Below are 23,444 nucleotides of genomic sequence, written 5' to 3' on the forward strand. Positions count from 1 at the left end.
GCACCAGTAAAGTGATTTATTTTGTTTTTTTCACAGGAAAGACTGGACTTTGCGATGAAGGAGATTATCTACGATCTCCTCTGTGTGGGCAAGTCTCACAAAACCTTTGCCATCAATCCAGAAGTAAATATCTGAACTGGATCTCATGCTTGTCAAATCTTCCATTTACTTGCACTCATCACATATAATCTTCCTGCAGAGGATGAATATTGGTTTGCGAGCTTTCTTGGTCATAGCAGACAGTTTACAGCAAAAAGATGGCGAGCCTCCAATGCCCACAACTGGGATTATTATGCCATCGGGCAACACATTGCGGGTCAAGAAGATCTTCCTCAACACCACGCTCACAGATGAAGAGGCAAAGGTTATAGGTATGCAGAATCACAATTCATATGGTTTTCAGTTTATGTTCTTACTTTTTAAATCCTTCAAGTTTGATTCACTGGCGTGTATTTGCAGGAATGTCACTCTACTATCCTCAAGTCAGAAAGGCCTTGGACAACATCCTGAGACATCTGGACAAAGAAGTGGGGCGCTCAATGAGTATGACCAGTGTCCAGCTGTCCAACAAGGAGCCGGAGGACATGATCACGTATGTTGACTCATATTCATATTCTATCTGGTTGTCCCTTATTAGGCCATGTTGAGCCTGAATCATTTGTTATAGTTATTTGAATCTGAATAATGTTTTTCATTGTTTTTAGGGGAGAGAGGAAACCAAAGATTGATCTGTTCCGCACATGCGTTGCCGCCATTCCAAGACTAATACCGGACGGCATGAGTAGACAAGACCTCATCGAGCTTCTCGCTAAGTAATACCCCAATTAACGTAAACTCTTTCATATCCTCTATTGTCATCTAATGCACGATTCATATTGTCTTGTGTCCATGTCCAGGCTGACCATACACATGGATGAGGAGCTGCGTGGTCTTGCCTTCACTACACTGCAGGCGCTCATGGTGGACTTCTCAGAGTGGCGTGAAGACGTGCTGTCAGGGTTCGCTTACTTTATCGTCCGGGAGGTGACGGACGTACACCCCTCTCTGTTGGATAACGCTGTGAAGATGCTCCTCCAGCTCATCAGCCAGTGGAAACAAGCAGTGCAGAGCGGCAACAAGGGCCACGATCCTCAGGTCAAAGTAAGTGTGATGTTTTGTCATTTACTTATATTTGTTCAGGACTGTTATTACAGCGGGGGTCATGGTTGTAACCGCATTGTCTTTGACAGAGCTCAGGCAACAGACACTCACTCTCCCTGGACCGAAGCAACCCCCTGGGAGTTCTGCATGTTGTAGAGGGGCTGGCACTGGTGGTCCTCTGCAGCTGTAGACCGGCCACTCGACGACTGGCCGTGAATGTTCTCAAAGAAGTCAGGGCACTGCACACGGCACTGGGTATCAGCAAGGTACGTATTAGCCAAAACTTGGTTTAATCAAAGGATCTTAGAAATGTTAACACCAACCATGCGTTTCATTTAGGGTGACGAGGAACTAGCCATTGATGTGATGGACAGACTCAGTGCCCCAGTGTTGGAGAGTTTCATCCACCTCACAGGAGCTGATCAGGTACATTTGCTTTCATCAAACTTCAAAAACATTTCAAAACACTTAACTTTTATACTTTTCTCCTTAGACAAATCTCCTGTACTGCCCCAGTGGCATTGATCTACAGACTCTTGCAGAGTGGACGTCATCTCCCATCAGCCACCAGTTTGATGTGATCAGCCCCTCCCACATTTGGGTTTTTGCTCATGTCACTCAGGGCCAGGACCCCTGGGTCATCAGCTTCTCCAGCTACCTGCGGCAGGAGCACCTGCCCAAACACTGTCCCACTGCCCTCAACTATGCATGGATGTTTGCATACACGCGCTTGCAGCTGCTGTCGCCACAAATTGACCTAAAGTCTGTATTTGGTGCATATATTCACATGTTCTTCTGAACAGTACCTGTCTCTGACCTCCTCTCTTGGTTTCCTGTAGCAGCCCCATTAATGCAAAGAAGGTGAACACTCTGAACAGCAGCGACTCGTTTATGGGTCTGTGGAGGAACTATCTAATCCTCTGCTGTAGCTCCGCCTCCTCCTGCTCCATCAGCTCCTCCTCCTCCAGTTCCGGCTCCGTCCGCTGCTCCCCGCCTGAGACGCTGGCGTCCACACCGGACAGCGGTTTCAGCTACGACTCAAAGGTCTTTTCATCTGAACAATGTGTCGCTGTTGGATCATGCTGCTACACTTCTGTGCTACAGCTCACACTCTTCTGCTTTTTAACAACAGATTGTTGGCACTCCGTCCCCCTCCTCCCTATTTAAACACATTGTTCCCACATTGATGCGCTCTGAAAGCATGGAAGTCACAGAGTCTGTGGTGTTGGGGCTTGGCAGGACCAACCCCATGGTCTTCAGGTAAATGATCAAGGAAATACATAATACATAATTGCAATACATTAGGACTTATTTAAACTGTCTTGTCTTTGTAGAGAGTTAGTGGACGAGCTGAATCCCATCATAAAAGAAGCTTTAGAGAGAAGGCCTGAAGTAAGTCCGGTTTATAATCATTGTGTTCTGTTCACCTGTTTTCTGAAGTTGAAATTAAACATTTAATATGTTCAGAACCTGAAGCGGCGCAGGCGTCGTGACATCCTCAGGGTCCAGCTGGTCCGGATATTGGAGCTTCTGGCAGATGCTGGTGTCATTAGTCAGATGTATGTCAGCAGAAACACATTTGTCCAAAGTGGCACACTCCGTCTCAATGTGATTATTGTGATAATATAAGTAACCTTTGTATTGCAGAGCCAGTGGAGGTTTAGACGGAGAGACCCACTCTCTGAACAGTACGCTGCTCGAGTACGTTGATCTAACGCGGCAGCTGCTCGAGGCGGAGAACGACAAGGACTCAGACACTCTGAAGGACATCCGCTGTCATTTCAGTGCACTCGTGGCAAACATCATTCAGAATGTCCCAGGTATCAGTCAAGTGCAACCAATACAATACTGTGGTTCTGAGTTAGTAAAGTGCTGCATTTTTGTTTGTTTCCAGTTCATCAAAGGAGGACCATCTTCCCTCAGCAATCTCTCAGACACAGTCTCTTCATGTTGTTCAGTCATTGGGCCGGACCCTTCAGCATCATGTTTACTCCTCTGGATCGATACAGTGACCGAAATATGCAGATCAATCGCCACCAGTACTGTGCACTAAAGGTACAGGCCCTGAAAACACGTGTTTAACAATTACAATCATTAACAAAAGATGCTGCATATGACCGAGTGCTTGTTTGTGCTTTAGGCCATGTCTGCGGTGTTGTGCTGTGGGCCTGTAGCAGACAATGTTGGCCTCTCATCTGATGGCTACCTCTACAAATGGCTCGATAACATCCTGGATTCTCAGGACAAAAAGGTAAGACATGACCTGTTGCTTACATACACCCTTCTCTCTGTAGTCTTAATGATGTCTGCTCTCTCCAGGTTCACCAGTTGGGATGTGAGGCTGTCATGCTGCTGCTGGAGCTCAACCCGGACCAGAGTAACCTGATGTTCTGGGCTGTGGATCGCTGCTACACCGGCTCACGGCGAGTGGCTGCGGGCTGCTTTAAAGCCATCGCAAACGTCTTTCACAACAGGTACTTCTTTTTCAAATAAGTCATGATTCAGCATGATTCAAGTTATCTGACTGTGAAATGCTCACTCTTCATCTTGCAGGGATTACCAATTTGACACTGTGGTGCTGCTCAACTTAATTCTGTTCAAGGCAGCGGATTCTTCCAGGGACACCTATGAGGTGGCCATGCAGCTGTTACAGGTGTGTCTTTGTTTATACTCTCTAAAATCTCACCTTTTTTCATTACAATTTAATGAAACATTTTTGGCAGATTTTGGAGCCTAAGCTCTTCCGTTACGCCCACAAGTTGGAGATCCAGCGGACAGATGGCATCCTGACACATCCGTCAGCGCTGCCACACCTTTACTCTGTGTCTTATTACCAGCTGTCCGAGGAGCTCGCAAGGACGTACCCAGAGCTCACACTACCCATCTTCTCAGGTTGGTTTTTGGTCATTTAAGATTAAAAATGATGTAAAAATCTCAAGGCTTACCCTGTTTTTCCCTAAATTAACCTGGACTAAATTAAAGTCAACTGCCCTGAATTTCCTTAGTTTTTTTTTAATCTATTCCTGCTTTGCAGAGGTGAGCCAGCGTATCCAGACAGCGCATCCTGGTGGGCGCCAAGTAATGTTGCACTATCTCCTGCCCTGGATGAACAATGTGGAGCTGGTTGATTTCAAACCTACGTCCCAGCGCTCCGAGGACTGTGGTAGTGGAGAAGAGGAAGAGGAAGTTCAGGACCCAGACATTATGATGGTGAACAGTCGGCGCTGGCTCCATGGGGAGGGCTGGGGCTCACCTCGCGCCACCGCCATGGTGCTCAACAACCTCATGTTCATGACCGCAAAGGTAAACGATCTAAGGGCGATGGAACGCTACCATTTTTATTTTACGCAGTAGATGAATTGTGGAAGGTATCACATTGACCCAATGTCAATCAACGCAAGCAGTAAAATGCAAAACATAAATATATTTTTACAATGTGAGAATTAAAAGTACATTTTAACTTCAGAGTGTCACGTTAACTGTGAGATGCACCTTTTGCAGTATGGAGATGAATTCGCTTGGTCGGAGATTGAGAATGTCTGGACCACATTAGCGGACAGTTGGCCAAAGAACCTCAAAATCATTCTGCACTTCCTCATCAGTATTTCAGGAGTCAGCAGTGACCCCAGCCTCCTGCCCTATGTAAGTCACTGCATATTTAAAAGTTGCATAATATATCATTCATTCAAGTATTGATTATGTTATTTATTATGGAATTTATTTTTGCTGTTGTAGGAATGACTAGAATTTGCACAGTTTGCCGCAGTTATTTGGACTTCGTACTTCTACTTTTTGTCTTCTCTACCCAGCTTTGTCCACACTAATCCTCCCACCTTGTTCTTGCCTGCAGGTTAAGCGTGTGGTGGTTTACTTGGGCAGGGATAAAACTATGCAGTTGCTGGAGGAGTTGATGAGTGAACTGGACTTGACGGATCCGGTGAGCTCAGCTGTCACTCACATGGACAACCCTCCGTACTACCGCATCTCCTCCAGCTACAAGATCCCTTCAGTCACCTCAGGTTAGCCAGTGCTGGACAATACTGTTATAATACTGATAGAAATATTGTCATCGGTATTTTGTTCTCATATTTTTCAACCTGCGTGATCTCAGGAACCACATCCAGCAGCAATACAATGGTGGCAGGCACCGATGGACATCATGACGGCAAGACAAAGGACTCAAATATGGAGGACAGGTACAAGCAATTTAGCCTTTTTTAAATGTATTTTTAATAAGTGAGTAAGAAAACAGTTTGATTGTATGATGGAGAGCTGTGGTTCTCAAACATGGATACCCTGAGTTCTCCGCATTTCTTTATTATCTTATAGTAATAATATTCATCTCAACCCCAAAAGTTTGGCAGTGCTAAGATTAACTGAACATACAGTCACTACTTTCTGTTTGAATGCGTCCACCCCGTCATCTTATAATGTAATATAATATTAATATATGTATGAAATCTTTGTTTTGTTTGGTAGTTACACCCACCTGGAGATCTATGGAGGTCTGAACAGTAATCTGACACGACAGCACCACCGTCTGGAGTCTCGCTACAGCAGCAGCTCCGGAGGCTCTTATGAGGAAGAAAAGAGTAAGTCAAAATATCTCTGTTTCCTTTAAAGTAGTTGATCTGCTGTTTATTGTTTGGTCACACACTATTTGCTTTTCACTAATATTTCACACTGCATGCTGACAGGCTTTTAGTTAGTAGAATGAAGTAGCTTTCATTCTCTGGACTACGGCTCGGCAGCCAATCAGCGCCAAGCACACACATTTTGTCGAACCATCAGTGCACAGCATGCACATTTTCACTTGTAAACCGTAAACTGTAATGGCGGACTATTGTCAAATGCTTCCCGGCCTGATTTAATTATATTATTCCCTTTTGTTCTAAGATTGATTAATAAAATGGCCGTCCCTGCACTCCAAAATGCCCGTCCACATTTTAAAATACCCCGTCCAAAATACGGGAAGTCGGGTCTCTATCTAAAATATGCTGTCTGGATTATTAAAGCCTGTAGGGCAAAAAGAAAACGGAAAGCATTAAAGCCTTTCTAATGTGTAAATTCTCCTACCAGGTGACTCGATGCCTCTTTACGCTAACTGGCGTTTGAAAGTGATGGAGCGCAACCAACCTGAGCCTCTTCCTTTTCCACCGACGGGCGGCTGCTGGTCTCCTTTGGTTGACTATCTCCCAGAGACCAACACTCCTGCTGTAACGTTGCACAGGTAAGTTATGTACCGTATATATCTTATTGTAACTCTTTCAGGATCAGAACAGGTCTGTTTTAACCCAAAAGACCAACTCCATTTTCTTTGTGTTTTCTTAGATGTAACATTGCAGTCATCTTACTAACTGACCTCATCGTTGACCACGGCGTCAAAGTGGATTGGAGTGCCTATCTGCACCTACTGCTTCATGCCATATTCATTGGTAAATTGCACACGAACACGTTCAGATTCATTTGGTATTGCTTTCCTTTTTCCTCCATTCAGTCATTCCCATCTTGCTCATTTTCATCCAGGTTTTGATCATCAGCATCCAGAGGTCTACGAGCACTGCAAGCGTCTGCTCCTCCATCTTCTCGTGGTCCAGGGCGCCAACAGCAGCGTCCAGTCGGTGGCAATGGTGCTTCTACGAAACCGGGAGTTCAACGAGCCCCGGGTCCTGACTGTGAAACCTGCCACACCAGAGTACAACCTCACAGGTCAGTGATGAGAGGGTTTAAACGACTACTATGTTAATCACTGCTTAATTAGTTATTTACAAGCTTTACCATAGATATTTTTTTACTCTTTGCTGACCGATTCCATCTATTTACACATAGGTGGGCATATTACGGGACATACTATAAATTCAGATAATGTTCTACGTTGGTTTGAAGATATGCAAAATTAGAATATCCAGTACATCGTTTAAAGTAAAAAATGCTACTGAAAGTGCTGATTTAAGAATAAAAATGAAGAGGTTTTGTCAATATTGTCCAACCCTATTCACTTAATGTGTGTCATCTATGTTTAATTATAGCAGCTGAAAAGTATGTTTAGTGCGTGACAATATTGAATAAATGGCATCCAAGTTGCAGAGAACCTGGTCATCTATCCAGTTGTGTAAATGTAAAACTTGCATTACCAGTGTTAAGCACGTGGTGGCAGTAAAGATTCAGCAAATGATTGGGTTGGTCATGACTTTGCTTATGTCAGAATTGTTTAAAACCTCCTCCATGAATAAGCACATTTCTGTCTAGATAAATTAAAGTAATTCCATTGCCTTCACTACTTCGGGTGATCCTTGATTGCACATAGGGTTGTGTTCAAAATATTGTCACGGACAAAAACAATTTTTTATACATTTTTTTTATATATATATTTTTGTGGCCTGTAGGCTTTAAACAAGGTGGATTAGTACTTTTGATCTGCTGTTTGTGCTGCTCCTCTGGGCCGAGGTGAGAAGGAGCTGTGGACCTGATCAGAAACTGATATGATCTGAACATGCTGCAGCAGCATCTTCTGCACAGGACAATTATTTGCCAAGAAACATGCAATACTTTACTAGAATGTGTTCCTTATACTTCTATTTGAAATTTCCCCATGTGGGACAATAAAGGAATATCTTATCTTATATTATCTTATCTTATCTTATCTTATTTGGATCAGCTGGTTGGATGTATGAAGTTATTAGAGCAGAATGGATTTAGAAATAAGTGCTTTGTGGATAAACATGACATTTCATACATTTTCGTAAAAACATTACCCATTTGGTACATTTTCAAGACCCTTTTTAAAGAAAATTATCGGGATACGTATCGTATCGCGAGGGTCTTGGCAATACTCAGCCCTAATTACTTACACTACCGCTTCTTCCTTTATTGCCTACTGTTATGTTTGCTAGTATGTGTCCCGTTTTCCTGTACCTCTTTTCCCACACTTCACACTTCATCATTTGAACTACTACAACCAAATACTTGTTCCGTCCCACAGGAGTGCAGGACGTGTTACCAGTCGACTGTCACCCGTCCCCAATGACCGACTCGGGCCTCAGTACCAGCTCCACCTCCTCCAGTATCAGTCTCGGGACAGGGTCCAGTGCACTGTCCCAACTGTCTCCTTCATTCCTCAGTGAAGTAAACGCTACCGCCGAACAGGACGAGAAGGTCAAAGCTCTCATCGAATTCATTACAACAAGGTCAGAATAATGTTTTGATGGATGAATGCTAATAACACAAATCAAATTTGATTTCACTTATCATCTTTGCCATTTGATTCCATGCCTTCAGCAATGTCTAAACGGATTTGGTATATTTGCGAAGCATGGTTTTGAGTTTGGGTTTGATGTTACATGTTAGGTTTGCTAATAAGAAAATGAATACATAAAGTATGCTCAGTGAGTGTGGTGTGATTAGGAAAATGGTATTGCAACTAACAAAATTGTTAAATGATGTGGAAAAATAAATACTTGAAGATGCAAAATCTAAACAATGTGTCGTTTTTGTACAGATGATAATGCAGTCAAATAAATTGGCAAAGTAAATGATAATTTGTTTCTGACTTGTAGGAAACGTGGTCCCTTGTGGAACCATGAAGATGTGTCTCCAAAGAACCCCAACATCAAGAGCGCTGATCAACTCAGTGTTTTTGCCAGACATGTTGTTACTGTCTTCAAGTATTCCCAGTCAGGTAAAAAGCCAATTTACTTCTTACTTTGTCAATACAATAAGTCAAATATCATGTGTCATTATATTTAGTGCTTCTTCTTCTAATCTTCTTTGTTATCCTGCGCTGTAGGTGACCAGTTGGAGGCATTACTGAGTGAAGTAGCTTTACAAACTGCTTTGTCTTGCTCATCTCGTCACTACGCCGGACGTTCCTTCCAGATTTTCAGAGCTCTCAAACAACCTTTGACCCCTGCAACGCTCTCTGACATCTTGTCTCGACTGGTGGAGACTGTAGGTGACCCAGGAGAAGAGGCGCAGGTGAGGACAATGCATTTTAGTCAGCGGTATTATCAACTTGAATGTCTCGCTTCATATCCTTTAAAATGTGACACTGTCATAGTCGTAGGAAATTCAAAAAATTGACTCGGGAAACCTATTCAGATTTCTTCAATTGAAACAGTTTTGTTCTAGTCCTGATAGAGTTCAGACACATTTTAGTCTGTAATGCTGTACGCTCATCTGGTTTTATACAGTGGTAACTCATCCAGTGTTCTTGGCTTATTGCTTAGTCTCATCTAGAGCTCGAAGATTGCACATTGGGGGTTAAATACAAAATGAGAACTGATGACGTTTTCCTCAGGGCTTTGTCATTGAACTGCTGCTCACCCTGGAGGCAGGCATCGACACACTCGCAGACACACTCAAGAATTATGACCTCCTCACTGCCTTGGCACAGTAAGTCCTCACTCGGTTTGACTCTTCTTTAATAAAAGTCTTCGCAGTGATGGATGCACAAATTCCCCTTGACAAATTCTTTCCTGTAACACTCGCAGGGCGCCGACACGTGAGCACTTGCTTGGGCCCAAACTTGCTGCAAACCGTAAGAGCACGGGCCAGCTGAACTTGAACACTGGTGGTCTGTATGGTTACGTTCACGCTCGCAGTCACTCTCTCCGCGCGAGCCTAATGGGAGAAAGGAAAAGCGATAAGCGTCGAAGTAACACACTCGACGTCGCCGACCGCCTCGGAGGAAGTCATGGAAATCTTGCACGAACTCGGAGCTTATCGTCTTTACGAGAAGGTGGAGGAGGTCCCACTGTGGACTCCATGCCGACGGTCGACCCTTCAAACCTGCTGGCCTCCATGTTCTGGATCGCCACGTCTCTGTTAGAGTCGGACTATGAGTTTGAGTACCTTCTCGCCCTGCGGTTACTCAACAAGCTGCTGGGACATCTGCCCCTGGACAAGGCCGACAGCAGGGAGCGCCTGGAGAGGGTTCTGGCCAAACTCAAGTGGTACAGTTTCCCTGGACTCCTGCAGCTCTTCTTAAAGGGCTTCACCTCCGTCTCTACTCAGGAGCTCACCACTCACCTGCTCAGCAAACTCATCAGTGTGTCCAGGCACACGCTGGTGGACCCCACCAAAGGAGCAGGTAAATCATCTTGTTAGAGAAAGCACTTTATGTGGGAGTAAATATTTCATGTATGGATTGTTTTCATTTTAAAAGTTGCTTGCGCATCTAAATGGGTTTGAATTTATCTTCATTGAGTTAAAAATAATCCACTCACTTCAGTACACGCAAATAATACACAATCTAGCACTTCTCTTAGTATTTTAAAGTAACCGGAATGTGTCTTACATGAAGAACAAAGCAACTTTTTTTTCAATTGAGGATTTTTTTCAGACTGATATGTTGCTGTTGTGGTCTCTTAAAATGTCACCTTGATATTTACAAATGGACTGATCGTCAGGAAGTAAATTAGCAGAGTTATTATGCTATAAATGTGTGACTTTCAGAAGTAAGCTTTTTCAAACATTAAAACTATCAAATGCCAACAACATAACTTGGAGATTTGTATAGACGCACCATATCAAATACTGTCTGCACTTAAACTAAATGTACAGTCTTTTTTTTCCAGGTTTCCCATTAAACATTTTGTGCCTCCTGCCGCACCTCATTCAGCACTTTGACAGCCCGACTCCGTTTTGTAAGGACACGGCTGATAGAATAGCCAAGGTTTGCACAGATGAGAAGTCTGACGCTTTGGCCAACCTGGCGCACATGATGACGCTTTACAGAAAACAGAACTACTCTCGAGACTGCACCAACTGGATCAACGTGGTCTGCCGTTACCTCCACATGGCCTTTGCCGACATAACCCTGAATCTTGTTACTTATTTGGCTGAGGTGAGTGTTTGATGTTACTTATTTGGCTGAGGTGAGTGTTTGATGTTACTACGTAATAGACTTGAATGATGAGGTGATTTTCAATATCGTATTTTCCGGACTATAAGTCGCACCAGCATAAATGCATAATAGAGAAGGAAAAAAACATATAAGTTGCACTGGAGTATGAAATGCTGTTGCAAGTGTGAAAATAACAAATAATATCACATATAAGTCACTCCGGAGTTTAAGTATATAAGTATAAATATAAGTATAAGTCGCAGCCCGGCCAAAACTATGAAAAAGGTGCGACTTATATTCCGGAAAATAAGATAAGATAAGATAAGATAATCCTTTATTGTCCACACATGGGGAAATTTCATTGATACAACGCAGTAGATACAGAGGAAAAGGACAGATCACAGAATATAGGAAGTTTAAAAAACACTCTCAATAGAAGAACTCTTATAAAAAACTCCTATAGATACGGTACTAATGAGGTATTTAAGAAGTCCAACATGTGTTTATCCAATTTCGTATATAATTATATATTGACTAAAACAAAAGACACTCTTTGACTGAACCACAGCTTGAGAACCACTGGTATATTTTTCTTACAGTTGTTGGAGAAAGGCCTTCCCAGCATGCAACAGTCGTTGTTACAGATCATCTACAGCCTGCTGAATCATATTGAGCTGTCAGCAGCCCCTGTCAAGCAATTTAACCTGGAAATCATGAAGATCATTGGCAAATATGTTCAGGTGAGACGTGTGTGCTTAAGGACAGTTGTGTACATATGCAGACAAACAATAACGCATTAGAAATTTAAACACATTATTCAAGAGAATTTGTGTGAATATTTGTTACATAAGAGTTAAAATATTGGTTTGATTAATTCCCATTCTTTCTTTTCTACATGGAATGCCGGCTATTAGAGCTGAACATGAAAGGCCAACTCCTCTTTTCCAGGGCAATTGTTAAAGGTCCTTTTGATGGATGCACATCTCTTTTAAAGAACCTCTTAGCCATAACCCAGTGCATTATTTGCCTCTAGCTCACTGCACCATCTGACAGCTGTTATACCATAGTGCCCGGGGCCCATCCTTTACCAGCGCTGCTTTGTGTTTGTGCAGCAGCATGTGCCCTGGTGCCCACTCTATTTATCAACCACATCAAAGCTCCTGTACTGTACTAACTGTAATGGAGGGAGCTAGTTAAGTTTAAACTGTTGGCCTTGGCCCCACCCATTCCTACCTTAACAGTGCATTCATTATATGTATGTTTCACAAATATAAGGCACCAAAATGAAGGTTTCTCACATGAAAAATTCAACAATTCCCGGCGCATACTTTCTTCCTGGTTTCCAATTAAAAACAAACTTTGGTTATTAATAGAGTCTCCAAAGTATATTTTAAATATCCCAAAGGTTTTTCCCTGACAGAAAGTCTAACCAAATCAGTGTAACGTCATGGATGTAGAATCTAAACCTTTAAATCAATTTTGTTTTCTGACACACCTGATAATTGTGTTTGTTCTTGCAGAGCCCACATTGGAAAGAGGCCCAGAACATCCTGAAACTGGTGGTGTCCCGCTCTGCCAGCCTCGTTGTCCCCGACGACGTGCAGCGCTCCTACAGCACCGAATCATGTGGCTCTCCCGAAATCGCATTCACACGCATTTTTAATAACTCATCCAAAGAGCTGCCGGGGAAAACTCTGGACTTCCACTTTGATATCTCAGAGGTGACTTTTTTGTTCATTCCTTTTTAACAGCAGAGCCTGAACCACGATGGGATGTTACAGCGTGCTTGCAGATGCGTGTCTAAACCTTGTCTTGACCCAACAGACACCGATCATAGGGCATAAGTACGGGGACCAGCGCACAACGGCCGGCCGTAATGGAAAGCCTCAGGTCATTGCGGTAACCAGAAGTACCTCGTCCACATCGTCAGGGTCTAATTCCAATGGGCTGGTGCCAGTCAGCTGGAAGAGGCCTCAACTCTCCCAGGTATCTGCTTCTATCCCCAAACAGACCTAAATGTATGGTCTTTTTCATTAACTGTAGGTGATTTTCACTGGTCTGTAACCAGGTGGGCCTTTTCAAGAAGGTTAGCTTAGCAACAAGCTCAACATCTGTTATATCTGTGCAGTTGTCCTAAAATGTGTGTGCAAATTGAAAGTGCAAGATTAATCGCAATCAAATCCAAATTTGAATGAACGCAATTGACAAATCACACAGGCTGCAATATTTTAAGCCACAAACAACAAAATATCCTGTTTTCTTCTGCATATGATCTGCTAACACTGTAGTTTAGATCTGCACAATAATTAGTTGACTAGTTTGTCAGTTCATGGGCCGATTTCAGTATTTTCATTTTTTTATTGTCAATTTTCCTGAACACGTTGGAAATGTAAACTTGGAACAGAATCCTATTATCAAAAACATCAATTGCAAATCTAATCGCAAAACTTGAAAGCCTTTTTGACCCAATCAAAAAAATGACTTACAGCAGTTTAAAACACCAAGTTTAAATTAAAAATGGTCACAGTAATAATACAGGCTGATGATTATAATAATATAAATATTTAACCGTACAGGCCTTTTTATGTTTTAATCCTCTTTTCTGTGTTTTGTTACAGAGACGAACCAGAGAGAAACTTATGAATGTCTTGTCTCTGTGTGGTCCTGAATCGGGTGTTGCGAAAAATCCTTCCGTAAGACTCCTCTCGTACTCTAAAGCCTCTGACCAGGTCTCTGTGAATGACGCACACCGTAACCATTGCTCTTGGTGCATGTCTGACCAGTGTGCTCCATTTCCCCAACACATTTGCAATATAGAGTTCTCTCATTGGTTTCAGGTGGTGTTTTCGTCCAATGAGGATCTCGACACCGGGGACCAGCAGACCAGCCTCATCCCGACTGTGGAGGAGGTGGTCCGAGAAGAGGAGTCGCTCGGAGAAGACGCAGGAAGTGAGCAACAGTTTGGAGTCTTCAAGGACTTTGACTTTCTGGATGTGGAGCTGGAAGACGCCGAGGTGAGGGTTTGGATGAAAATTCCCACTCATGTTTATTTGATTTTGTATTAACCACATAAATGCACTCGTCTGGTCTCATATCGCCATCAATTATGTCTCTGTCCTCTACGTGTCCCGATCCGAACTGTTGAAAAGTTATTAATATTGTCTCGTCTCTTTAGTCCAATAACATTTGTGTTCTTTGTCTTCTCTTGCCACAAGGAGTTGCAGGTAAGGCAGTGGTCCAAAGAGTTTCTGTTCCATGTGCCCGTTGCCATAGTGACGTTACTGTAACTTTCACTTTAAAGTCATGAATGCTGTTTTGTGAATGCACCGGTTATAGTTGATGGTGTTTTTAGATGTGTTGTGGTCAAAGTCATCCATTTTGATTTTCCAGAGGTTCTCAAACTTTTTACCACTACTTAAAGTCCCAGAAAAGCACATTTACCTTCTTGTAATCCTTTTTTAAATTATTATTAATAGCCTATGTATGTTCCGAATTTTTTTTTGTTTAACTTAATCCGGGCTAAGCTGGGCACGAACTGCATAAATTGAGAGGGCAGTGTCAGGAAGAACATCTGGTGCAAATTGTATGTGAAATCTGTGGCGCTCACTACGAGTCAAATCATTTGAACAGATATGCTTAAATATTATTAAATTTAAATATATTTTAAATTGAGATTGCTACAACTTTCTCCTGTGTCAGAATCAGAAGGTTTATTGCCATTGCCAGTGATTTGGTGCAACATAAAAGAATGAACAATTATAAAACGACATATAAAATCATAAAAGGCATTCAAGAAAAACAAATATCACCGTTTGAGAACCACTACATCGCATTGATCTTGTGTCGTTTATAAAGTTATTTAGCATACTTTTATCTGTTTGACTCTTAAACCCATTTCTTTGTCCTTTAGGGTGAGAGTATGGACAACTTCAACTGGGGGGTCCGACGGCGCTCCTTGGAGAGCATGGACAAAGGGGACGGCGACGGGGACACTCCGTCCCTGCAGGAGTGCCAGTATTCGGGCAGCACGCCGAGCCTGAACCTCACCAACCACGAAGACACAGACGAGTCGTCAGAGGAGGAGGTACTGAGCGCTAGCCAGATTCTCAACCGCTCTCGTCTTGTAAGTCCAAACGGGAAACCCCACTGCCCACCATGCTTCCCTCCCAGTCTGCTAGCATGGTGTGTGTGTGTGTGCGCGCTCTGCTGGACCTGCTGGACCTGCTGCCTCTGGGCACACAGCTAGGCGCTTGCTTCTGCACTGGTGGTAGTCGCCCTTCAGATAATCAGCTCAAGCTTTTAGCCTTTAAGCGCTATAATCCTACGCTCCTTTATAGTCATTTTGTCCAATATTTACGTGTAGTAAAACTCCAGCTAATTCACTTTCATTTAACAGTTGTAGTGCGGTATTTTTGTACAATGACAAATCTGGACTTGGCCAGACAGATCTTGTAATTCTTTTTGTGGAATGAGTTTAAGCTTCCAAATTGAAGCTGCAGTCCTCTAATAAATGACCACTGTAATCATTATTGCTTGATAACGATAGAAAAGATTCAATATTTTGTCTGAAAGATACTTAGGTGGATGGCTCTGGATAAGATTTCTATAGCTTTTCTTGACATGAATGCTTTAAATAGAAATCCGTTTTAACTTGCCTGTTGCAACCCTAATATTCTTTTGCTGCTTATTTCTAACCCCTCGGCTTGTTTCGCCTGCTACAGCTGTTTATAGTTCAATATTTGACCTTGTATAGTCTTTGTTTTATCGTAGACAAATGCCTGACAAATATCTTGTACTAACTAGTCTAGAACACATAATTGCATGTTTCAATGGTTAATGCAATTATTAAATGTTCAAATATTATAAACACCATTTGGCATGAATTGACTGAATTGAATCAAAAATATTTATCACTAATTAAATTAAAATACACTTTGGTATTCTGAATGCAATTATGAATGCATGTTCATTACACTAATAAAAATATATGCAATCAAATATTTTGTTCACATTTGAGGGAGAATCGCATCGGTGCAAGAAACGATTAAAAAAATAATTCAAAACTGAATTTTCACAGTGCTGGATTAGATTGTGCTGGATTATTTTATGGTGGTTTGCCTCGTATTTATAGATAAGATTGAAACATATTTTGTATAGCCCAACATGACCCATCTGATTCCTCGGAGTTCTAGATCTAAATGTTGAACTGATCTGTTTTGAATCTGCTCTGAGCTCATCCCTCCTGGTTTCTCTGCAGCTCAACAGTGACTCGGCCACAGACGACACGGCCTCGAACCACGTGGACTCCCTCCAGCAGTCGCAGGAGTCGTCCAGCAGTGTCCTGACAGAGGAGCACCCTGTCCTGGCCTCTTCTTTACCCTCCCTCCCTCGGCTGGAGAGCCCCATGTTGGAGAGGGCTCACTCAGACAGCACCAGCAGCCAGCTGCCTGAGGTGCGATCGTTGGGGCGCAATAATAAACTTTGGTGTTCGGGTGCCTTCTAGCTCTTCCCTCTTTCCCTCTCTTTGTCTGTGTGCTTCTGGGGTGCCTGCTGCTTGTTTAGTCCCATGTACAGGAAGCTGGATAGTGGTTGGTGGTTATAGGCGCTGATTTGACATAGTTTTATCACTTTATGCTTGGGCATGATGACTTTGTTTCTATGGTCCTTTCTGCCTGTGCTTTGGGCTTAGATGTCTTATACCTTATAGTTGATGCAGATGGGGCTTGCTCTTGTGATTGTGGGAACAAAAACAAAAACTCACCTCAGGTCAGCTGTCACTGCTAACCTCCAATAATGGCAATTGGCACCTAACCCTCCATTTAAACTAAAGGCCAGTCTCCTCTGTCCTTGTCTTCAGCTCCAGTCTGTGTGAGTATCTACATTCAGTCTATGGAAACCACTGGTGCTCCAGCTTATGAAACACACCCACTTCATGTGCTACTGTATTAACACAATGTTGTCTTGTTTTAACGACGAGCTTGCTTTCCACTGCTACTGACATTTATTGCTTATACTAACAATATTTCTTTTAATTTGAATCTCTTTAGCTTGGGCACGGCTGGATGAGTAAAACATTTTGTACTCTAATATATTTTAATAGAAGAGCAAGATTAGAAGTATGGGTTGTTTAGTGCTACAAGATTCATTCTAATTGTAACAAAATCACAATAGGAAATGTTGCTATTGGCAAATCACAAAGTTGGCATTTTAGTAACATAATGTTCTCATATTCCCACTTATTATCTGCTAAGACTGTAATTTAGACCACTATATTTACATGACCTTAAATGTCCATTAAATACTAGTCTTAGAATCAGTTAATCTGATCTCAACTACACTGCCTGTCAGAAAAATTGCAAATAGATATTTGTCAGATTGTGTAGCTGTCCTTCAGGGGGGAAAACTCAGAATGTGCGTCATATTGTGTGACCCTAATAGTAACTGATTTACAGCTTATATACTATACATACCATCCTTATGTGCTCTTCTTATGGCTTCCCTCCAAAAACACATGTAACTTTCTAGGAACTCGATCCAGCTGGTCTCAAGAGCATTTGAAGGACATCAGCACCATCACAGCAGCGGCTCTTAGTGAAATGAGCCCCAGATAAAACCATCAATACTCTTCCTTATTCGCTCCACGCCGGCCAACGACGACCACTTCTAAAAGCTTTCTGTAATATCACTGCTGTCTCGAGCTGATGTACTGGCCTCCTGCCACACTCGGCTCCCTAATGCATTAAAATATAACAAGAAAAAACAAGCCAGGAATAAAGTAATTAGTGCTTGGATTGTAGCTGTCATTTCACATCCTGTATCTATGGACTGTTGTATTAGTCTATTGGCAGTTGTCTAATGTAGAGAAACTATCACTGCTAAAGATGTTTGACTATGACAAAGCTGTATTTACACATACCATAAATCACTACTCACAGGTTCGGACGCCAATTCATCCCATTCTTCCCCCGGTGCGTTCGCCCTCGCTCCCTCCTCACTTTTATTGGCACATGGGTCGACTTTATTACGTCGTGTCCCTGATGGATTGATATTGGCTTCTGTTTATTGATTCTCGTTCATTTTATTTAATTTCTGACGAGGGATGTTCACATGGGCGGCGGCGTGAAAAACCATCTCGCAGGAAGTTAAGTCGCATCCGAAGCGCTGACTAAGCTCCCTCAAGTGTCATTGATGCGAATACGTGATTCTAAGTCATGTCCGTGGTGGGTTTGATACAGGAGATGGGAGCGTTCAAGAGGCGTGTGCTGGTCCACTTTAGGAGCCGGAGACGACGTCAAAGTCGGCGCAGTTTTACAGATATACGCGGGTTAGAAAGGACGGTACCTGGTACATGGAGTGGTAGTTTAAGTTATTTATTTATTTATTTCGAGACGGATGCAGCTCTAATTTTAGTCCATTTTGTTATTAGAGATCAGTCGTGCTTTGGTCCTGAATTTGTCCTGGTTTCTTTTAGTAGTTGTTACGTTTGTTCTTTTAGTAGTCGTTACGTTTGTTCTTTTAGTAGTTGTTACGTTTGTTCTTTTAGTAGTCGTTACGTTTGTTCTTTTAGTAGTCGTTACGTTTGTTCTTTTAGTAGTTGTTACGTTTGTTCTTTTAGTAGTTGTGTAGTTTGTTCTTTTAGTAGTTGTTACGTTTGTTCTTTTAGTAGTTGTGTAGTTTGTTGTGTTTGTGCATCACCCACATCTGAGTTTTCACAACCGTTGTTTTGCCATCTTTGTTGTGCTTTTTAAGTATTGACAAATGTGTATGAGAAGGTTTGTCTTTATCGTTGGACTGGTACGACTATTGCGTTTCTCTTATTTGTCCGTTGTATGGACTGGAGATAATGAGAGCACCTCGAGTTGAGCGCCCCCTTGTGGCCTTGTGTTGCAGGATGCTGCGAGTATGACCGCGGCAGACGAGCTCAGCAGCAGTGTCAGTGAAGATACAGGGTTTTGCAGTGTCCCTCCTCTGCCTCCTGACCTCTCTGACCCCCACGACCTGGCGGATGCTCCGAACATGCTGGACGCCCAGGTAGGACTCCTACAGTGTTAAATGTTACGAGACATTTTTTCAGGTCATTTGTATTGAACTATAACATTGGTAGATCATCAATTTACATTTTATTCATTAGAAACTGCACTAAACTGCAGAACTGATAAGCCCCGCCTCTTCATAGTGGCATTTCACCATAGTAACAGTGGATTGTCATTTACATGTTTTTGTGGCTACGTGACTTTTTAGAACATATATCACTCTTATTACTCGTACGACTCACTACACCAGACCTATTCAACTTCATTTTCCCGAGGGCCAGATTCTTTGTTGGGCCAAGGCCTTTGGGCCGCACAAAATATCCCCAACACTGTTTCAATAAATTTAGTTAATGCAATAAAATAATTACTGATAGATTGCCCAAAATTGCCCATCCAATTCTGAACAAGAATTAAACTAATAGAGGATTGTGTTCGAGCACAGAAGAGACATAAATCTGCGCAGACGAGCGATTCAATCAGTCGCGCTAATAAACAAACACGTGTAGCAGCGGTGCTGCTGCGTGCTTCCACTCGAGGTTTGATGGTTGGCCGCCTCTTGGAAAGAACAGGAGGGTGAGGGTGAGGGTGAGGGTGAGGGTGAGGGTGAGGGTGAGGGTGAGGGTGGAGGTGAGGGTGGCGTGAGGGTGGGGGTGGGCATGCGCATTTTTAAAAAAGGGACTAACATTCGCTTGAGTTCTCAAATCGGCGAAAAATTCTCTATTATTCCTTTAAACTAAACTAGAACCAATCAGGTCTGAACCAGGATTAACCCAGAACCAAAGCAGGTCTAAACTAGTGTTAACCCAGAATTAAACCAGTAAACAAGATTTTTTTATTATTATTATTATTATTTTTTTTTTATCTGGAAGACGAGACATGGGCCGGATTAAATCACTTTGAGGGCCTGATTTGGCCCTCGGGCCTGATGTTGAAACGTTCTTTGAATTGGGACAAACTGCACACTTGAGTGGCTCGTCATGAACGTGCATTTGAAGTGCTTCAGTGCGAGTATAGGGACGGGGCCTGAGCCTTCATTTTTATAATAATCACAACCAAGTACAGGGATGTGGGCAGGAATAGGGGGTAGGTGAAAATTTACATTTTTGGAGCACTCAAGCCTCAGTTGCAGGACAATACAGGATTACTCATGCAGGAATCCAATTATATATATGATTGGGAAAATCTGTTCAATTTATCCATTTTATATTTTTCCTTGGTTGAAAAATTCACATGTATAAAAGCTTTGTCATTTTAGGTGTTTGTTTATTGAAATGTAGAAATTCATATTAAATGTTACAATAGTGCGGCTGTCAATAATCATTTTCCTTGCGGTCAGAAGATTGTAGATGTCTCTTTAATACACTTGTCGTGTCTCTGGGTTAGACACAGTTTAAACTGTAAAAATCTGACAAATAATCTGAAAAAAGGATCTGTAAAATGTAAAATCTATAATGATTTGTTATTGTAAAATGTATTTGATGTCTGTCCCTCAGGAGGACGTTCCAGAGGTGCTGGAGGTCATGGAGGAAGTACTAGAGGTCATAGAGGACGTTTTGGAAGTGCAGGAGGAAGTGTTGGACCCTCAGGTGGAGTTGGACCCTGCTCCCCCTCCTCCGCCCCCCATAGACACGCCCCCAGGTTCTCTCTGTGAGGAGGCCCTCCCTCTAAACCTGCCCCTCCCCCCTGAGGCTAAACCCGACCCGGACCAGGACCCGGACAGCACCTGTGGGTCCATGTGGGAGGAGGACGTGACCCAGGCGCTGAAAGAGCTGGACGAGCGCTGTGAAGAGGAAGAGGCGGATTTCTCTGGCATGTCCAGGTAAAGCTCCGCCCAAACGGCCCTTCATCTGTATGATATACAGGATATGTACTAGTATTTATTGTTATTGTCTAGCATGATTGTGGTATTTTGTGGTGTAGTTGGAGGTTGACAACACATCGAATATTGATTTTATTGTAAATGTTATTTAGAAGATTAATAAGGGGTATATGTTTATTATAAGAATAATAAGATTCATGAGAAGCACTGATTAAAAATTCAAATATATTTTCAAACTTTTCAAACGAGTGATATTTCTGCTTTTTTGCGGGTCATTTAATTTGTCTGATACTTAACCTCAATTAATACATTTAAAGATATGTTTTAACACATTTCTGTTGGATTGATGTAATATTGTTTAAATAGCGGTATAAGCTACTCCAAATGACTCCAAATAAAATGTACAGATATTCAGTCGGTATCGTCCACCCCTAGTTATGCTTAATGAAAAATAACACAATTATAGACCGTTTATAATGGATAACAAAGAAGACAATGCCAGTATTGGTTGCATAATAGGAGACTTGCAGTATAAATTAAAAAACAATCAAAACTCTTTAGCTTTAGCTCTCTCCCATTGCATCACTCTTGTGTCATGAGTGTTGGTCTGTGTGTTCCACTGAACGGTCGAACAGTCTAATTAAAAATCTGAGTACATTTGTCAAAATGGATGATGCTTCTTGGCGCAGCTCCCGCTGCAGCCTTGAAGGTGGGCCAGCACTCGGGTCCTCCAAACTCTGTTCAAGGATGTGCTGCTACTTCTGAAGGACAGTTAAACCCAGACTTTAAACCTAAAACATTATAAAGACTGATGTAACCGAGGGCTACAGTGATCTGTCCAGACCAAAGTGTTGAGTCTTTTGTTGGCTAAGCCAAACATGATTGATGTCCATCTGTGAGCGCAGCTAAGCGGCTCAAATGTGGGGCAGAAAATGGTTGATGTTTTCTGTGTCTGAGGATTAATGAGTTGGAGAGAAAAGACTGTTAGTCTGAGGTATTTGTGTTGAGCCAAAGCTGAACATGAATCAGTGCGAGTGAGGAGAGCTGCAGTCCTGTGTGGGATGGGAGAGCAGTGCGCTAGTGTTAGCTGCAGCATAGTGGAGCTGCGAGCGAGAGGAGAGGGAGGAGAGGGGGGAGAGAGGGAGGCAAAGGAGGCGATACTCGGGGTGACTATGAGGACAGAGACGGTGTCAGCGGCGGCGCTCGGCAGCGCAGGCTTCAGATACCTGTACTCTGTGTGCTTGTTCAGGCTCTTTGGTCCCAGCGGCCTGTGAGTATCTGAGTGGAAGAGCTTTGCATGATGCTAATCACTGTTAGCTTGTGTGTTGTTGTTGTGGCAGAGCACTGCAGTAGAGCTTCTGACTGCGCCGCAGACTGCTTCTGTTTACTGTTTACTGCTAGAGCATGTGTTGTTGTTTACATGGGTCCTTCAGCCTCAGATGGGCTCCATGGTAACGCTGCTGCTGCTGCTGGTCTGTAGTTCATTGGTCCATCTCTCTGTTTCAGTCAGGATGAAGGTGACGCAGACTTCTTCCCTGAAGTCCAGGCCTCCCCTCCGCCGTCTCCCTTCCTGTCGGCCATATTGGCTGCCTTCCAGCCCGTCGCCTATGACAACGAGGAGGACGCCTGGCGTTGCCATGTCAACCAGATGTTGTCCGACTCGGACGGCTCCTGCGCTGTGTACACCTTCCACGTGTTCTCAAGGCTCTTCCAGGTGAAGCCTTCTCTAAATGTACAGTTTATACTTGTAATGAAGTGAGTGTCAACATAAATGTCTTTAATGCAGAATATCCAGAGGAAGTTTGGATCCATCACCCATGCGTCTGTGCGTTTTCTGGGGGAGCGGCTGCAGCGGATGGGGAACCAGTTCCTCAGCTCTCTGGAGGTGATGACATCACGCTCCCAATGCCCCACTGTGCTGCTGGACGCTGAGACGGTGAGGCCTCGGGTCAAGTGTGTGCGGCAGGAGAGTGAGTCATGTGTTTAATGTGTTGCTCTTTCTACAGCTCGTCTCCTGTGGGCTGCTGGAGACTTTGAAGTTCAGCGTGCTGGAGCTGCAGGAGCACCTCGACACGTACAACAACAAGAAGGAGGCGGCCGAGATCGTAAGTGCCTACATGTTTCTACTCTGATTCAAGTAGGCTTTGAAAACAGCTTAAATTCCCATAGTGCTGACGTGCCTCTGCTGCACTACTCAGTTTGCTCTGTGGTGTTTGCACTGTGGTCAGCTGCTGTGTCAGATCTCATCCTGGTGATGCCACTGCAGATGATGCTGAAGATTATCCTGTGTCTCACTGAGGCAGACATTAAACCAGCGCTCTGCTCTCTACGAGGAGATTTGCTGCGGCTCTCAACGCTCCGCTCTGACGGGCTAAAAATAACTTCTCCTAAATCAGTTATAGAGAGGGAGGGGCTGTGAGAGGAGAGGGAGGGGCTGTGAGAGGAGCAGGAGGGGCTGTGAGGAGCAGGAGGGGCTGTGAGGAGCAGGAGGGGCTGTGAGGAGCAGGAGGGGCTGTGAGGAGCAGGAGGGGCTGTGAGAGGAGCAGGAGGGGCTGTGAGGAGCAGGAGGAGCTGGAGGGGCTGTGAGAGGAGAGGGAGGGGCTGTGAG

At 43.3% G+C, this 23,444-nt stretch overlaps 1 protein-coding gene across 11 annotated transcripts in view; it reads left to right on the forward strand.

Annotated features, from left to right (window-relative positions):
- The window catches only part of fryl (furry homolog, like), a 55,314-nt gene that overhangs the window by 27,258 nt on the left and 4,612 nt on the right, over positions 1-23,444 (forward strand). For 7 of the 11 annotated variants that reach the window (XM_072439447.1, XM_072439438.1, XM_072439443.1 and 4 more), the window contains 44 exons: positions 37-123; positions 200-371; positions 460-592; positions 705-812; positions 897-1,140; positions 1,230-1,406; positions 1,480-1,566; positions 1,634-1,902; positions 1,980-2,184; positions 2,273-2,400; positions 2,475-2,532; positions 2,608-2,699; positions 2,788-2,960; positions 3,035-3,195; positions 3,281-3,391; positions 3,460-3,614; positions 3,694-3,793; positions 3,864-4,032; positions 4,175-4,443; positions 4,642-4,782; positions 4,991-5,159; positions 5,252-5,336; positions 5,620-5,732; positions 6,220-6,370; positions 6,472-6,575; positions 6,667-6,849; positions 8,123-8,327; positions 8,697-8,818; positions 8,927-9,114; positions 9,437-9,531; positions 9,630-10,228; positions 10,716-10,984; positions 11,584-11,724; positions 12,505-12,705; positions 12,809-12,970; positions 13,603-13,713; positions 13,822-13,998; positions 14,895-15,107; positions 16,242-16,436; positions 18,875-19,015; positions 20,511-20,836; positions 22,343-22,550; positions 22,623-22,772; positions 22,843-22,941. In XM_072439447.1, coding sequence (XP_072295548.1) covers positions 37-123; positions 200-371; positions 460-592; positions 705-812; positions 897-1,140; positions 1,230-1,406; positions 1,480-1,566; positions 1,634-1,902; positions 1,980-2,184; positions 2,273-2,400; positions 2,475-2,532; positions 2,608-2,699; positions 2,788-2,960; positions 3,035-3,195; positions 3,281-3,391; positions 3,460-3,614; positions 3,694-3,793; positions 3,864-4,032; positions 4,175-4,443; positions 4,642-4,782; positions 4,991-5,159; positions 5,252-5,336; positions 5,620-5,732; positions 6,220-6,370; positions 6,472-6,575; positions 6,667-6,849; positions 8,123-8,327; positions 8,697-8,818; positions 8,927-9,114; positions 9,437-9,531; positions 9,630-10,228; positions 10,716-10,984; positions 11,584-11,724; positions 12,505-12,705; positions 12,809-12,970; positions 13,603-13,713; positions 13,822-13,998; positions 14,895-15,107; positions 16,242-16,436; positions 18,875-19,015; positions 20,511-20,836; positions 22,343-22,550; positions 22,623-22,772; positions 22,843-22,941 — 7,446 coding nt within the window. The remainder of the gene's footprint in view (positions 1-36; positions 124-199; positions 372-459; positions 593-704; positions 813-896; positions 1,141-1,229; positions 1,407-1,479; positions 1,567-1,633; positions 1,903-1,979; positions 2,185-2,272; positions 2,401-2,474; positions 2,533-2,607; positions 2,700-2,787; positions 2,961-3,034; positions 3,196-3,280; positions 3,392-3,459; positions 3,615-3,693; positions 3,794-3,863; positions 4,033-4,174; positions 4,444-4,641; positions 4,783-4,990; positions 5,160-5,251; positions 5,337-5,619; positions 5,733-6,219; positions 6,371-6,471; positions 6,576-6,666; positions 6,850-8,122; positions 8,328-8,696; positions 8,819-8,926; positions 9,115-9,436; positions 9,532-9,629; positions 10,229-10,715; positions 10,985-11,583; positions 11,725-12,504; positions 12,706-12,808; positions 12,971-13,602; positions 13,714-13,821; positions 13,999-14,894; positions 15,108-16,241; positions 16,437-18,874; positions 19,016-20,510; positions 20,837-22,342; positions 22,551-22,622; positions 22,773-22,842; positions 22,942-23,444) is intronic. The other 4 variants (XM_072439440.1, XM_072439449.1, XM_072439448.1 and 1 more) reach the window with 2 other exon arrangements.

This window comes from Eucyclogobius newberryi, unplaced genomic scaffold (genome assembly GCF_026437365.1).
Source record: "Eucyclogobius newberryi isolate DKJ021-1_F unplaced genomic scaffold, fEucNew1.0.hap1 SCAF_9, whole genome shotgun sequence".
In the NCBI taxonomy this organism is placed as follows: Eukaryota; Metazoa; Chordata; class Actinopteri; order Gobiiformes; family Gobiidae; genus Eucyclogobius; species Eucyclogobius newberryi.